The sequence below is a fragment of the Hyperolius riggenbachi genome, chromosome 2, assembly GCF_040937935.1.
Source record: "Hyperolius riggenbachi isolate aHypRig1 chromosome 2, aHypRig1.pri, whole genome shotgun sequence".
Taxonomy (NCBI): domain Eukaryota; kingdom Metazoa; phylum Chordata; class Amphibia; order Anura; family Hyperoliidae; genus Hyperolius; species Hyperolius riggenbachi.
This window is the reverse complement of record NC_090647.1, coordinates 565,315,238-565,328,881: the sequence shown is the minus strand read 5'-3', so window position 1 is coordinate 565,328,881 and position 13,644 is coordinate 565,315,238. Positions and strand designations below refer to the sequence as shown.

At 45.6% G+C, this 13,644-nt stretch overlaps 1 protein-coding gene across 1 annotated transcript in view; it reads left to right on the top strand.

Annotated features, from left to right (window-relative positions):
* Nucleotides 1-1,699: 1,699 nt before the first annotated feature.
* Nucleotides 1,700-13,644, top strand: part of LOC137547406 (3 beta-hydroxysteroid dehydrogenase/Delta 5-->4-isomerase type 1-like) — a 28,755-nt gene continuing 16,810 nt past the window's right edge. Inside the window, exons 1-2 of the mRNA XM_068270976.1 lie at nt 1,700-1,993; nt 4,228-4,392. Coding sequence (XP_068127077.1) covers nt 1,831-1,993; nt 4,228-4,392 — 328 coding nt within the window. The 5' untranslated portion in view covers nt 1,700-1,830. The remainder of the gene's footprint in view (nt 1,994-4,227; nt 4,393-13,644) is intronic.

Here is a 13,644-nt window from a genome sequence, read left to right as displayed (position 1 = left end):
TTCAAGCGATCATTCAGAAATGGAAGGAGTATGGCACAACTGTAAACTTACCAAGACAAGGCCATCCACCTAAACTCACAGGCCGAACAAGGAGAGCGCTGATCAGAAATGCAGTCAAGAGGCCCGTGGTGACTCTGGACGAGCTGCGGAGATCTACAGCTCAGGTGGGTGACTCTGTCCATAGGACAACTATAAGTCGTGCACTGTACAAAGTTGGCCTTTATGGAAGAGTGGCAAGAAGAAAGGCATTGTTAACAGAAAGCATAAGAAGTCCCGTTTGCAGTTTGCCACAAGCCATGTGGGGGACACAGCAACCATGTGGAAGAAGGTGCTCTGGTCAGATGAGACCAAAATGGAACGTTTTGGCCAAAATGCAAAACGCTATGTGTGGCGGAAAACTAACACTGCACATCACTCTGAACACACCATCCCCACTGTCAAATATGGTGGTGGCAGCATCATGCTCGGGGGGTGCATCTCTTCAGCAGGGACAGGGAAGCTGGTCAGAGTTGATGGGAAGATGGATGTAGCCAAATACAGGGCAATCTTGGAAGAAAACCTCTTGGAGACTGCAAAAGACTTGAGACTGGGGCGGAGGTTCACCTTCCAGCAGGACAATGACCCTAAACATAATGCCAGGGCAACAATGGAATGGTTTAAAACAAAACATATCCATGTGTTAGAATGGCCCAGTCAAAGTCCAGATCTAAATCCAATCGAGAATCTGTGGCAAGATCTGAAAACTGCTGTTCACAAACGTTGTCCATCTAATCTGACTGAGCTGGAGCTGTTTTGCAAAGAAGAATGGGCAAGGATTTCAGTCTCTAGATGTGCAAAGCTGGTAGAGACATACCCTAAAAGACTGGCAGCTGTAATTGCAGCAAAAGGTGGTTCTACAAAGTATTGACTCAGGGGGCCGAATAATTACGCACACCCCACTTTGCTGTTATTTATTTGTAAAAAATGTTTGGAATGATGCATGATTTTTGTTCCACTTCTCACCTGTACACCACTTTGTGTTGGTCTTTCACATGGAATTCCAATAAAATTGATGCATGTTTGTGGCAGTAATGTGACAAAATGTGGAAAACTTCAAGGGGGCCGAATACTTTTGCAACCCACTGTATATACTTGAATGATTATTGTATACATTTATGGCAACAGGCTGACTGATTACCTTCAGTCTTTAGGAGCTTTTTATCTGGTTTTAATTGTTTTTTATTGGTTGCCGGAATTTACTTGAATAAAATTTGACCACTTATGGATATGAGAGGAGCATGGTTTTTTTTAGAAGGACATTGGCATCTGGTTTTGGTTTTTGTACATTTCATGCTGAAATCCTCCCGGAATCGGCCTTGTAATGCCACATTCTCCGCCCTACATCCTGCAGCATGTCAGATCAATCTGCTCGGCCCAAAATTGGTCAAATCGTTGATTGGGCATGCACTCGGCGGCACCGATCTTCATCCGATTGGATAACAATTATAGAATTGGATGGTCGATCGGCAGCCAAGTCGCTAGATGTATGGATACCATGAACTATACAACAAAATAAGCTGATGAAGTGTGGGTGATGTTGGTTTAGGCACAAGGGGCTGGCATTGAGTCATACACCCCCCATGTGTCCCTCAGGGACAGGAGGAGAGGGGGTTGGTGGGTGGGTGGATATTGGAGATTACATGTTATGATACAGGGCAGAGCCTTCCTATGCAGTGATTTCTGGGCTGCACAGCAGATATCTCTCACTCCCAGCATTACTCAGAAACTCACCAGAACCTCCAGAGTGAGCGATTCTCTGATACTCCTGGACCCCTGAGACCCCCTGCTGCAATGCCTGCTGGCTCTCTCTCTGGCATCTCCTGCCTGGTCACTGGGGCAGCCGGCTTTGTGGGGCACCGAATCGTCCAGATGTTACTGGAAGAGGAATCGGGACTCTCAGAGCTCCGTGTGATGGACAAGAACTTCAATAATGACTTCCTGAGAACCTGCGAGAGTGAGTCCCCTTCTCACTGTGTGTCTCCTGACCACATCATTAGCACTGCTGTGCTGGGGCATTAGAGTGTAAGCTCCTCTGGTGCAGAGGCTGATGGGAATGGATCAGTGATCTCTGTACAGAGCTGTGGTATATGTCAGAGCTATATAAATGTATAATAATAATAATAGTGTGTGACTGTGGTGAGGACATTAGAGTGTAAGCTCCTCTGGTGCAGAGGCTGATGGGAATGGATCAGTGATCTCTGTACAGCGCTGTGGTATATGTCAGAGCTATATAAATGTATAATAATAATAGTGTGTGATTGTGGTGAGGACATTAGAGTGTAAGCTCCTCTGGCGCAGAGACTGATGGGAATGGATCAGTGATCCCTGTACAGCACTGTGGTATATGTCAGAGCTATATAAATCTATAATAATAATAGCGTGTGACTGTGGTGAGGGCATTAGAGTGTAAGCTCCTCTGGTGCAGAGACTAATGGGAATGGATCAGTGATCTCTGTACAGTGCTGTGGTAAATGTCAGAGCTATATAAATGTATAATAATAATAGTGTGTGATTGTGGTGAGGACATTAGAGTGTAAGCTCCTCTGGCGCAGAGACTGATGGGAATGGATCAGTGATCTCTGTACAGCGCTGTGGTATATGTCAGAGCTATATAAATGTATAATAATAATATTGTGTGACTGTGGTGAGGACATTAGAGTGTAAGCTCCTCTGGTGCAGACACTGATGGGAATGGATCAGTGATCTCTGTACAGCGCTGTGGTATATGTCAGAGTTATATAAATGTATAATAATAATAGTGTGTGACTGTGGTGAGGGCATTAGAGTGTAAGCTCCTCTGGTGCAGAGACTGATGGGAATGGATCAGTGAACTCTGTACAGCGCTGTGGTATATGTCAGAGCTATATAAATGTATAATAATAATAGTGTGTGATTGTGGTGAGGACATTAGAGTGTAAGCTCCTCTGGCGCAGACACTGATGGGAATGGATCAGTGATCTCTGTACAGCGCTGTGGTATGTGTCAGAGTTATATAAATGTATAATAATAATAGTGTGTGACTGTGGTGAGGGCATTAGAGTGTAAGCTCCTCTGGTGCAGAGACTGATGGGAATGGATCAGTGATCTCTGTACAGCGCTGTGGTATATGTCAGAGCTATATAAATGTATAATAATAATAGTGTGTGATTGTGGTGAGGACATTAGAGTGTAAGCTCCTCTGGCGCAGACACTGATGGGAATGGATCAGTGATCTCTGTACAGCGCTGTGGTATATGTCAGAGTTATATAAATGTATAATAATAATAGTGTGTGACTGTGGTGAGGGCATTAGAGTGTAAGCTCCTCTGGTGCAGAGACTGATGGGAATGGATCAGTGATCTCTGTACAGCGCTGTGGTATATGTCAGAGCTGTATAAATGTATAAGAATAGTGTGTGACTGTGGTGAGGACGTTAGAGTGTAAGCTCCTCTGGTGCAGAGACTGATGGGAATGGATCAGTGACCTCTGTACAGCGCTGTGGTATATGTCAGAGCTATATAAATGTATAATAATAATAGTGTGTGACTGTGGTGAGGACATTAGAGTGTAAGCTCCTCTGGTGGAGAGACTGATGGGATGGATCAGTGATCTCTGTACAGCGCTGTGGTATATGTCAGAGCTATATAAATGTATAATAATAATAGTGTGTGACTGTGGTGAGGACATTAGAGTGTAAGCTCCTCTGGTGCAGAGACTGATGGGAATGGATCAGTGACCTCTGCACAACACTGTGGTATATGTCAGAGCTATATAAATGTATAATAATAATAGTGTGTGACTGTGGTGAGGACATTAGAGTGTAAGCTCCTCTGGTGCAGAGACTGATGGGAATGGATCAGTGACCTCTGCACAACACTGTGGTATATGTCAGAGCTATATAAATGTATAATAATAATAGTGTGTGACTGTGGTGAGGACATTAGAGTGTAAGCTCCTCTGGTGCAGAGACTGATGGGAATGGATCAGTGACCTCTGTACAGCACTGTGGAGTATGTCAGAGCTATATAAATGTATAATAATAATAGTGTGTGACTGTGGTGAGGACATTAGAGTGTAAGCTCCTCTGGTGCAGAGACTGATGGGAATGGATCAGTGACCTCTGTACAGCGCTGTGGTATATGTCAGAGCTATATAAAGCGGTTGAAGGAAGGGATTAGCAGTGTAATGTTTCCTCTTGTTCCTCCGCAGTCTTGCATGAACGTACGATGGTGAAAATGCTGCAGGGTGACATCCGGGATGAGAAATTGCTGCAGAGATGCTGCCAGGGTGTCGATCTGGTCATACACACAGCAGCCATTATTGATACGGTGGGCAAAGTCAGCAGAGACGTTGTCATGTCCATTAATGTGACAGGTGAGATAATAAACATGCTGCCAGTGTGACTCTCATATTAGACGGACAACTGTAGCAAGAGGGAGGCTGCCATACAGGGGTGTAACAATAGACCCTGCAACGGATGCAGCCGCAGAGGGGCCCATAAACCACAGGTTGCTGGCAGGTGATGTCTGTGGAAATATATGATGCATTTTGGGGAGTTGGAAATGCGCCGGAGGTTCCGCTCTCTAAGTGTCTGACGTTACTTCCTGTTTAAACAGGAAGTAGCATGAAGCACTTGGAGAGCGGAGACCTCTGCGGTGGATGGAGGTATGTGTCCTGCCTGCCGCCGCTGCTGTCACTGTGGTTGATGCTGGAGGGGAGCGCTAGGAGGAGAGTCTGAGGTGAGGGGGGGGGACTGTTCCCCCTCCCCGCCGATGCCCAATGCTCTACCCTCATGCTGCAACCCCTTCTGCCCCCCCAAAATGGCCCTGAGCGGGCACCCGGGGGGGGCATCCAGATTCTTGCAGGGGGGCCAGTTGACTTCTATTTATGCCCGTGGCGATGGGCCCTGAATAACTTCAAAAAAGCAAGAAGGGTCATTATCAAAGTGGCCACAAGGGGGCAATATTGTCCTGATGAATGAGGAGAACTCTAGACAAGTCCCACAGAACATTTATATCACACTTTTCTCCTGGCGGACTCAATGCGCTTCAGAGCTGCAGCCACTTACACAGTGTAACTAGAGATCATGGGCCCCATAGCAAAACATTCACGGGGCCTTCATATGTATCTACTCTTTTGCTATGCCACCTGCCCCTACCCTATGGATATGAGTTAACTGGCAATTTACATTCTTATGCAATCTACACTATCAGTGGAGTAGCTATGGAGCTGTGGGCCCCGATGCAAGTTTTACATTGCGCCCCCCCCAAGCACTCTATATATAACAATTGATACGGCGCACCAAAACCTGCCAATGGCAACTACAGTGTCAGAGGTGCAAGAAGGGGATGGGGAACAGCTTGTTACTGATTACCCCCAAGCACTCTATACATAGCAATCCCTGCCAATGGCAACTACAGTGTCAGAGGTGTAAGAAGGGGATGGGGAACAGCTTGTTACTGATTACCCCCAAGCACTCTATACATAGCAATCCCTGCCAATGGCAACTACAGTGTCAGAGGTGCAAGAAGGGGATGGGGAGCAGCTTGTTAATGATTACCACTATTCAAAGTATCTATAGAAGTGAATATTATGAGCACAGGACAATAGAGAGGTAATACTGTAGTTGAGGGAGGGCCCCTCTGGCCCAAGGGCCCCGATGCGGCCCCAACCTCTGCAACCCGTATTGCTACACCCCTGTACACTATACATAGTCCATGTGCACTGAGAAGACAGTTAATAGTGAATACATCAAGTACCACCTGGGCCCCTTCTGCTCCAGGGCCCCATAGCATCTGCTATGGCTATTGCTATGCCCCTGCTCTTAGAGCGCACTCTATAGGCAGTATAGGCAGTAGCAGTATTAGGGGGTCTTGTCCAAGGTCTCCTTACTGAATCACCATTACACTATGCAGCCACTGCAATTATAGGTAGGAAATAAAGAGACAATTGTAGAGTGCGATCCTCAGGAATTGCCGGCCGGCGTGTGCAATATGCGTGTGGGTGGTGGGATTGTATGTGTGTGGTGAACGGCAACATTGTAGTTTGTAAAAAGTCCCCAGGGAGAAAAGCGCTATATAAATATTATTGTTATTGTTATTGTTATTGTTAAATAGGTGGCTAACTTTGTGTATCATAATAAAGAGCATATATTTATTGTGCGCTGCTGGAATTGCTATTTCCTGTCCCCTTGTCCTTATTATTATGTACTGTATACCCTGAGACGAGTGCCAGTGTTCTATGCAGCAGTTGGTCTTTTCATCTTTCCTTTTAACCACTTGAGGACCGCAGTGTTAAATCCCCTAAAGACATTTTTCATTAAATTGGCCACTGCAGTTTTAAGGCTAAGCTGCAGGGCCACACAACACAGCACACGAGTAATCCCCCCCCCTTTTCTCCCCACCAACAGAGCTCTCTGTTGGTGGGGTCTGATCACCCCCGGTTTTGTTTGTTTGTTTCTTTTAAATAAATATTTATTGACATTTTTTAAATTAAATTTTTATTTTTTTTATGTAAATGACCCTCCTTCTCTCCCCATCTGCCTATCACATCTATCGACTGTCATAGGCTTCAGCCTATCACAGCGGATCGCTTCTGTGTCCCCTGTACAGCGCTGCTGTAGATCATAGCACTGTACATGCTAATTAGACGGCAAATTCGCCATCTAACAGTCTCCAGAGCGGCGATCGCTGCTCGGAGACTGAAGGCGGAGCTCCTCTCCGCCCACCAAGCAGGAGATGCGCGCGCAGCCTGCGATTTATATTTGTTAAATCATTCTTGACAAGGGCATGTGCTAACATTTCCCAGATGTGCAATGTAAACTGGACCTCTGACAGTACTACCATGATACCCCTACCCTAGATACACCCAAATAAAGAATGGGAGACTGAGGTGGAGTACAATGGCCAAAGCAAACCTTTATTTAAAACTAGCTGATGACCCGGCGTTGCCCGGGAATGTATTTGGCTGGTTTTGGCTCCGCCCACTTTTTCTAACCCTACCACACAAACACTCAATGACCAAGTTTGTGAGCTTTGGCATCAATAATTTGTATATTCCCATGAAATGAAACAAATCAGATAGGCTGTTTGTGGCTCCACCCCTCTCCAGCATTTGAACCCCAGTCACCCATTGACCAACTGTAGCAGGTTTGAGGCATCTGCTATTAACAGTGTAATAATGGCAGCAATTTAAATATTCCCCTTGAAAATCAACAGGTGAATTTTGATTAGCTATACTAGGCTCCACCCACTTCCCTGAATATTAATCTCAGTCACCCAATGACCATCTGGGCACAGTTTGAGAACCTTGCCATTAACAGTGTAAAAAGGCCTGCAGTTTATATTTTCCCAGTAAATTTTGTTTTTCGCTCTCCCCACTTTTTGTAACCTTTACACACAGTCACTCAATGACCATGTTTGTGAGCTTTCGGGTCCTTGGCATCAATAAAAACAAATCTGATTGGCTGTTTTTGGCTCCGCCCCTTTTCTGAATTTGTGACCCAGTGACCAACTGTACCAGGCTTAAGGCTTGAGCCATTATCAGCGCAAGAATGGCAGCAATTTTAAAATTCCTCTTGAAAATCAACAGGTGAATATTGATTGGCTTTTTAGGGCTCCACCCACTTTTCTGAATATTATTCCCAGTCATCCAGTAAGAAACTGTGCAAAGTTTGAGAACCCTGCCAGTAACAGTGAAGAAGGTGCTGCAGTTTATATTTTTCCAGGGAAATCTGTTTTTGACTCCACCCAGTTTTTGTAACCTTGACACACAGTCACTCAATGACCAAGTTTGTGAGCTTTCAGGTTCCAACTTCCTGGCATCAAAATTGTGTTAATGGAAGCAGTTTATCCAGCAAAGAAATCTGGCTGGCTGTTTGTTGCTCTGCCCCTGTAGTGAATTTGAGCCCCAGGCACTTAGTGACTGACTGTAGCATTTAGGGCTGGTTCAGATGGACGTTTGGAGGCGTCACGTTTGGAGGCATTGCGTTCGTGTTGCGTTTGGATGCGGTCGCGTTTTTTCTTCCCCTAGGGGGACATTAGCCGTCGCGGTTAACCGCCCCTGGAAGCTACATGTAGCTTCCAGGGGCTCCTTGAACGCCAGGGAAAATCGGGACCCAAACGCTGCGTTTGTGTAAACGCGCTTGAAAGCTTGGTACAAACGCCCCCATTCACTTGAATGGGAGCGTTTAACACCAAGCCCTGAACGCTGGCTGTAAACGCTCTGCAAGCGTCCGTCTGAAAGAATGGCAGCAATGTAAATATTCCCCTTGAAAATCAATAGGTGAATTTTGATTGGCTGTTGTAGGCTCCACCCACTTTCCTGAATATTAATCCCAGTCACCCAGTGACCAAGTGTGTCAAGTTTGAGAACCCTGCCATTAACAGTGTAAGAATGGCTGCAGTTTATATTTTCCCATGTAAAAAGTTAGTTGTTTTTAGATGTTTCTAACCTTGACATAGTCACTCAATAACCACGTTTATGTGCTTTGGGGTCCTTGGCATCAAGTTGAATTTTTCCATTGAAATTAAACAAATCTGATTGGCTATTTGTAGCCTGCCCCCTTTTCAGAATTTAAACCCCAGTCTCCCAGTGACTGACTGTACCAGATTTGAGGCATCTGCCATTAACCCTCCTGGCGGTTTGTCAAAATCCGCCAGGGGGCAGCAAATCAGTTTTTTTTAAATTTTTTTTTTTTTTTCATGTAGCGAGACGAGGTCTCGCTACATGATAGCCGCTGCTCAGCGGCATCCCCCCAGCCCCTCCGATCGCCGCCGGCGATCGGAGATCAAGAGATCCCGTTCAAAGAACGGGATCTCTTGGAGGGCTTCCCCCGTCGCCATGGCGACGGGCGGGATGACGTCACCGACGTCATCGACGTCGTGACGTCAAAGGGGACTCCGATCCACCCCACGGCGCTGCCTGGCACTGATTGGCCAGGCAGCGCACGGGGTCTGAGGGGGGGGGGCGGCTGCGGCGCGACGGATAGCGGCGGATCGGCGGGTAGCGGCGGCGATCGGACACTGCACGCAGCTAGCAAAGTGCTAGCTGCGTGCAGCAAAAAAAAAATTATGCAAATCGGCCCAGCGGGGCCTGAGCGGTGCCTCCCGGCGGCTTACCCCGAGCTCAGCTCGGGCTTACCGCCAGGAGGGTTAAGAGTGTAAGAATGGCAGCAATGTAAATATTCCCCTTGAAAATCAATAGGTGAATTTTGATTGGCTGTAGTAGGCTCCACCCACTTTCCTGAATATTAATCCCAGTCACCCAGTGACCAACTGTGTCAAGTTTGAGAACCATGCCAATAACAGAATGGCTGAAATCAATCTAACAAATCTGATTGGCTGTTTGTGGCTCTATCCTCTTTAGTGAATTTGGACCCCAGTCACCCAATGACTGACTGTATCAGGTTTGAGGCCTCTGCCATTAACAGTGTAAGAATGGTAGCACTAGCAATGTAAATATTACCCTTGCAAAATCAATAGGTGAATTTTGATTGGCTGTTGTAGGATCCACTCACTTTCTAAATATTAATCCCAGTCAACCTGTGTCAAGTTTGAGAACCCTGCCATTAACAGTGTAAGAATGGTTGCAGTTTATCTTTTCCCATGAAAAAAGATGTAGTTGTTGGCGCCACCCACTTTTTCTAACCTTGACATATAGTTACTCAATTACCAAGTTTATGAGCTTTGGCGTCCTTGGTATCAATAATTTGATTATTCCCATTGAAATGAATCAAATCTGATTGGCTGTTTGTGGCTCTGCCCCTTTCTGAATTTGAACCCCAGTCACCCAGTGACCAACTGTACCAGGTCTGAGGCATCTGCTATTAACAGTGTAAGAATGGCAGAAATTTAAGTATTCCCCTTAAAAATCAACAGGTGAATTTTGATTGACTGTTGTAGGCTCCACCCATTGTCCTGAATATTAATCCCAGTCACCCAGTGACCAACTGTGCAAACTTTGAGAACCCTGCTATTAACAGTGTAAGCGTGGCTGCAGTTTATATTTCACCAGTGAAATTTGGTTTTGACTCCACCCACTTTTTGTAACCTTGACACACAGTCACTCAATGACCAAGTTTGTGAGCATTCAGGTTCTTGGCATCAAAAATGTGTGAATGGAAGCAGTTTATCCAGCACAAAAATCCGATTGGCTGTTTGTGGCCCCGCCGCTTTAGTGAATTTGAACCCCAGTCACCCAATGACCGACTCTAGCAAGTTTGAAGCCTCTGCCATTAACAGTGTAAGAATGGCAGCAGTTTAAATATTCCCCTTGAAAACTAATAGGTGACATTTGATTGGCTGTAGTAGGCTCCACCCACTTAGTCGTACTCTCATTCACCCAGTGACCGACTGTGGCAAGTTTGAGAACCCTGCGATTAACAGTCTATGGCTGCAGTTTACATTTTCCCATTAAAAATGAATGGCTGAAATTTGATTGGCTGTTTTATGCTCCGCCCACTTTTCCTTGATTTGTAACTTTGGTCACCAAGTGACCAACTGTGCCAAGTGTGGGGACACACACGCACGCACGCACGCACACACACACGCACACACACACACACACACACACACACACTCTTTCACTTTTATATATATAGATAAATAATAACCGCAGGAAATAATAATACTGCCACCCTGAGAACGAAACTGTTCATGCCGGCCTGTAGGGGGTATAGTAATTTGGGACTTTTGCAAAAGATGTTTTTCGGCTCCACCCTGCGGGCACATTTCCCGTCGCCATTTTTCCACGTATGCCCTAAGGGAGGGGCTCTGGAGGCTACATGTGTATACAAGGTGCACAGCCAACAGTGATGCTCAGATACCCCCATCACGAATTCAAGTAAATCCAGTCATGGCAGAATCGAAATCCGGATACGTAGTGATCGTGATCCGGATTTGAATCAGAGCTCCGAATTCGTCTCTGATTTTAGCCGTGATCACAGATTTGACTTTAACGTTAACAGCAAATCCCCTATACATGCTACAATCACCAAAATTGCATGGATTATAACGGTGATCAGTGGCTACATCTTCAAAAAAATTCTAAAAGAACTTTTAGTTTTTGAGAAAATCGATTTTAAAGTTTCAAATGAAAAAAGCATTCGTGATTAAAAACCCATCAAAACCTGCAGACTTTAGTGGTTAATAGCAAAGCTAAAAATACCAAACTTGCAGGATATGTTAAGAACAGTGGGGACAAGGGGAAAAAACATTTTTTCAAAAAGACCTTAATTGTTTTTTAGAAAATCGATTTTAAAGTTTCAAAAGAAGTTTCAAAGGGAAAAAGTATACATGTAAATGTGGTAAATACACTGTCATTACCGCCTTTACATGTATATTATTTTCCTTTGAAACTTCCTTTGAAACTTTAAAATCGATTTTCTCAAAAACTATAAGGTCTTTTTTAAAAAAAAAATTCCCCTTGTTCCCACTGTTCTACTTAACATATCCTGCAAGTTTGGTATTTTTAGCTTTGCTATTAACCGCTAAAGTCTGCAGGTTTTGATGGGTTTTTAATCACGAATGCTTTTTTTTATTTGAAACTTTAAAATCAATTTTCTCAAAAACTAAAAGTTCTTTTTGAATTTTTTTTGAAGATGTAGCCACTGATCACCTTTATAATCCATGCAATTTTGGTGATTGTAGCATGTATGGGGGATTTGCTATTAACGTTAAAGTCAAATCTGTGATCACGGATTCTACATGCAATCACGGCTAAAATCAGAGTCAAATTCGGAGCTCTGATTCAAATCCGGATCACGATCACGACGTATCCGGATTTCGATTCTGCCATGACTGGATTTACTTGAATTCGTGATTGGGGTATCCGAGCATCACTGTTGACTGTGAACCTTGTATACACATGTAGCCCCCAGAGCCCCTCCGTAAATCCGTGATCACGTGCCGGATTTGGACCACGATCATGAGTGCATTCGGAACGGAGTCCGTGATCGAGAGGCGATCACGAATTCACAATCTGACCTCGTGATCAGGACAAACAGCTCATCATCACTGGTTACCCCTGATCAGGAGGCCGTGGAGAGCAACACTGACAGCCAATAATACGCCCCCTAGCTGCAGACACAGACCCAGGGATGGGGGTGAAATTCCACAGGATCCTACCAGAAGTAAACCATGAAACATACGGAGAAGGCAGCACCAACTGACTGCTCTCCAACCTCTAGTCCCCCGTCCCCCCCACCCACCAGCGGCAATGACAAAACATGCAAACACCCCAACAAACATGCTCGTCATCATTCAACCATAATAATACAGAAGAAAATAATCGGAGTACACGGTTATGACACAGAACAGGGCAGGCCGGCGGGAAAATGTTTACTCTAGTGAGTTCTCTTCACGGAATCCTCCATTTCTTCCTGTCTGGCCTAACCACCTCCTACCGGACTCCTCTCCCCACCAATCAGAGAGCTATCACGACCTTCATAAAACTAGGGTTGCCACCTAAAACCTCCTTCAGCTGAGTTTTTTACCCCACCACCACCACCCTTAAAGAGAACCAGAGATGAAGCACCCTCTTGTATTTTACCATATATATCAGTGGGAACATGACAGTAAACACCTAATCTGCTCTTTGTTTCATTGTTCTCTGTTTAATCTGACTGTTATCACCTCTGATAAGAATCCCCGACTGAGCACTTCTCTGGTGTCTTTTCAAGCCCAAGCCTGCCCCCTTGTGGCTCTGCTATAATGACTCAGCTATAATTATTCCCTGCAAAGCCAGACTGAATGCTCAGTCCGGGATTCTTATCACAGCTGATAACAGACACTTTTAGCAGTGAGGATGAAACAGAGAGCATGGTAAGTGTTTTCTCTAATGTTCTTACTGATATATATGGTAAAATACATGAGGGTGCTTTGTCTCTGGTTCCCTTTAGGCTTCTTGCACACCAAGACGTTGCATTAGGTGGCACGTTAAGGTCGCATAACGTGCACCTAACACAACGTATGGTGCTGCAAGAGCCGACGGTAGAGTGAGCCGCGTTAGGCGGCTCGATTCCTATAATGTCTCCCAGAGTGGCGCTGATTGGCCAGCGGGACCACGTGATGCGGAGCGAGACACTCCGCATCACGTGGTCCCGCCGGCCAATCAGCTGCCGCCAGTGCAGTGAATATTAAGTAGCCATGTGCGCGGCTACTGTAGCTGGCTCTCCCCGCCTCCTCTCCGCCCCCCACTGAGCATGTGCAAACAGTCTAACGCGGCTATAGCCGCTCCAACGCCGTAGCATGCTGCACTTTGCACCGAACGTGCAGCATTACATGTAACGCAACGTGGGCTGTGTGAACAGCCCACTTGTGTTACATTGCTGTGCGTTGGGGGAGCGTTACTGGCGCACTAACGTGCGCCTGTAACGTCTTGGTGTGTAAGCAGCCTTAAAGAGGGCCTGATGTGAGAGGGGTATGGAGGCTGACATGTTTCTTCCCTTATAAATAATGTACGGTGGCATAGTGGTTAGCGCTCTTGCCTTGCAGCACTGGGTCCCTGGTTCGAATCCCAGCCAGGTCAACATCTGCAAGGAGTCTGTATGTTCTTCCTGTGTCTGTGTGGGTTTCATCCGAGCCCTCTGGTTTTCATCCCATACCCAAAAACATACAGATAAGTTAA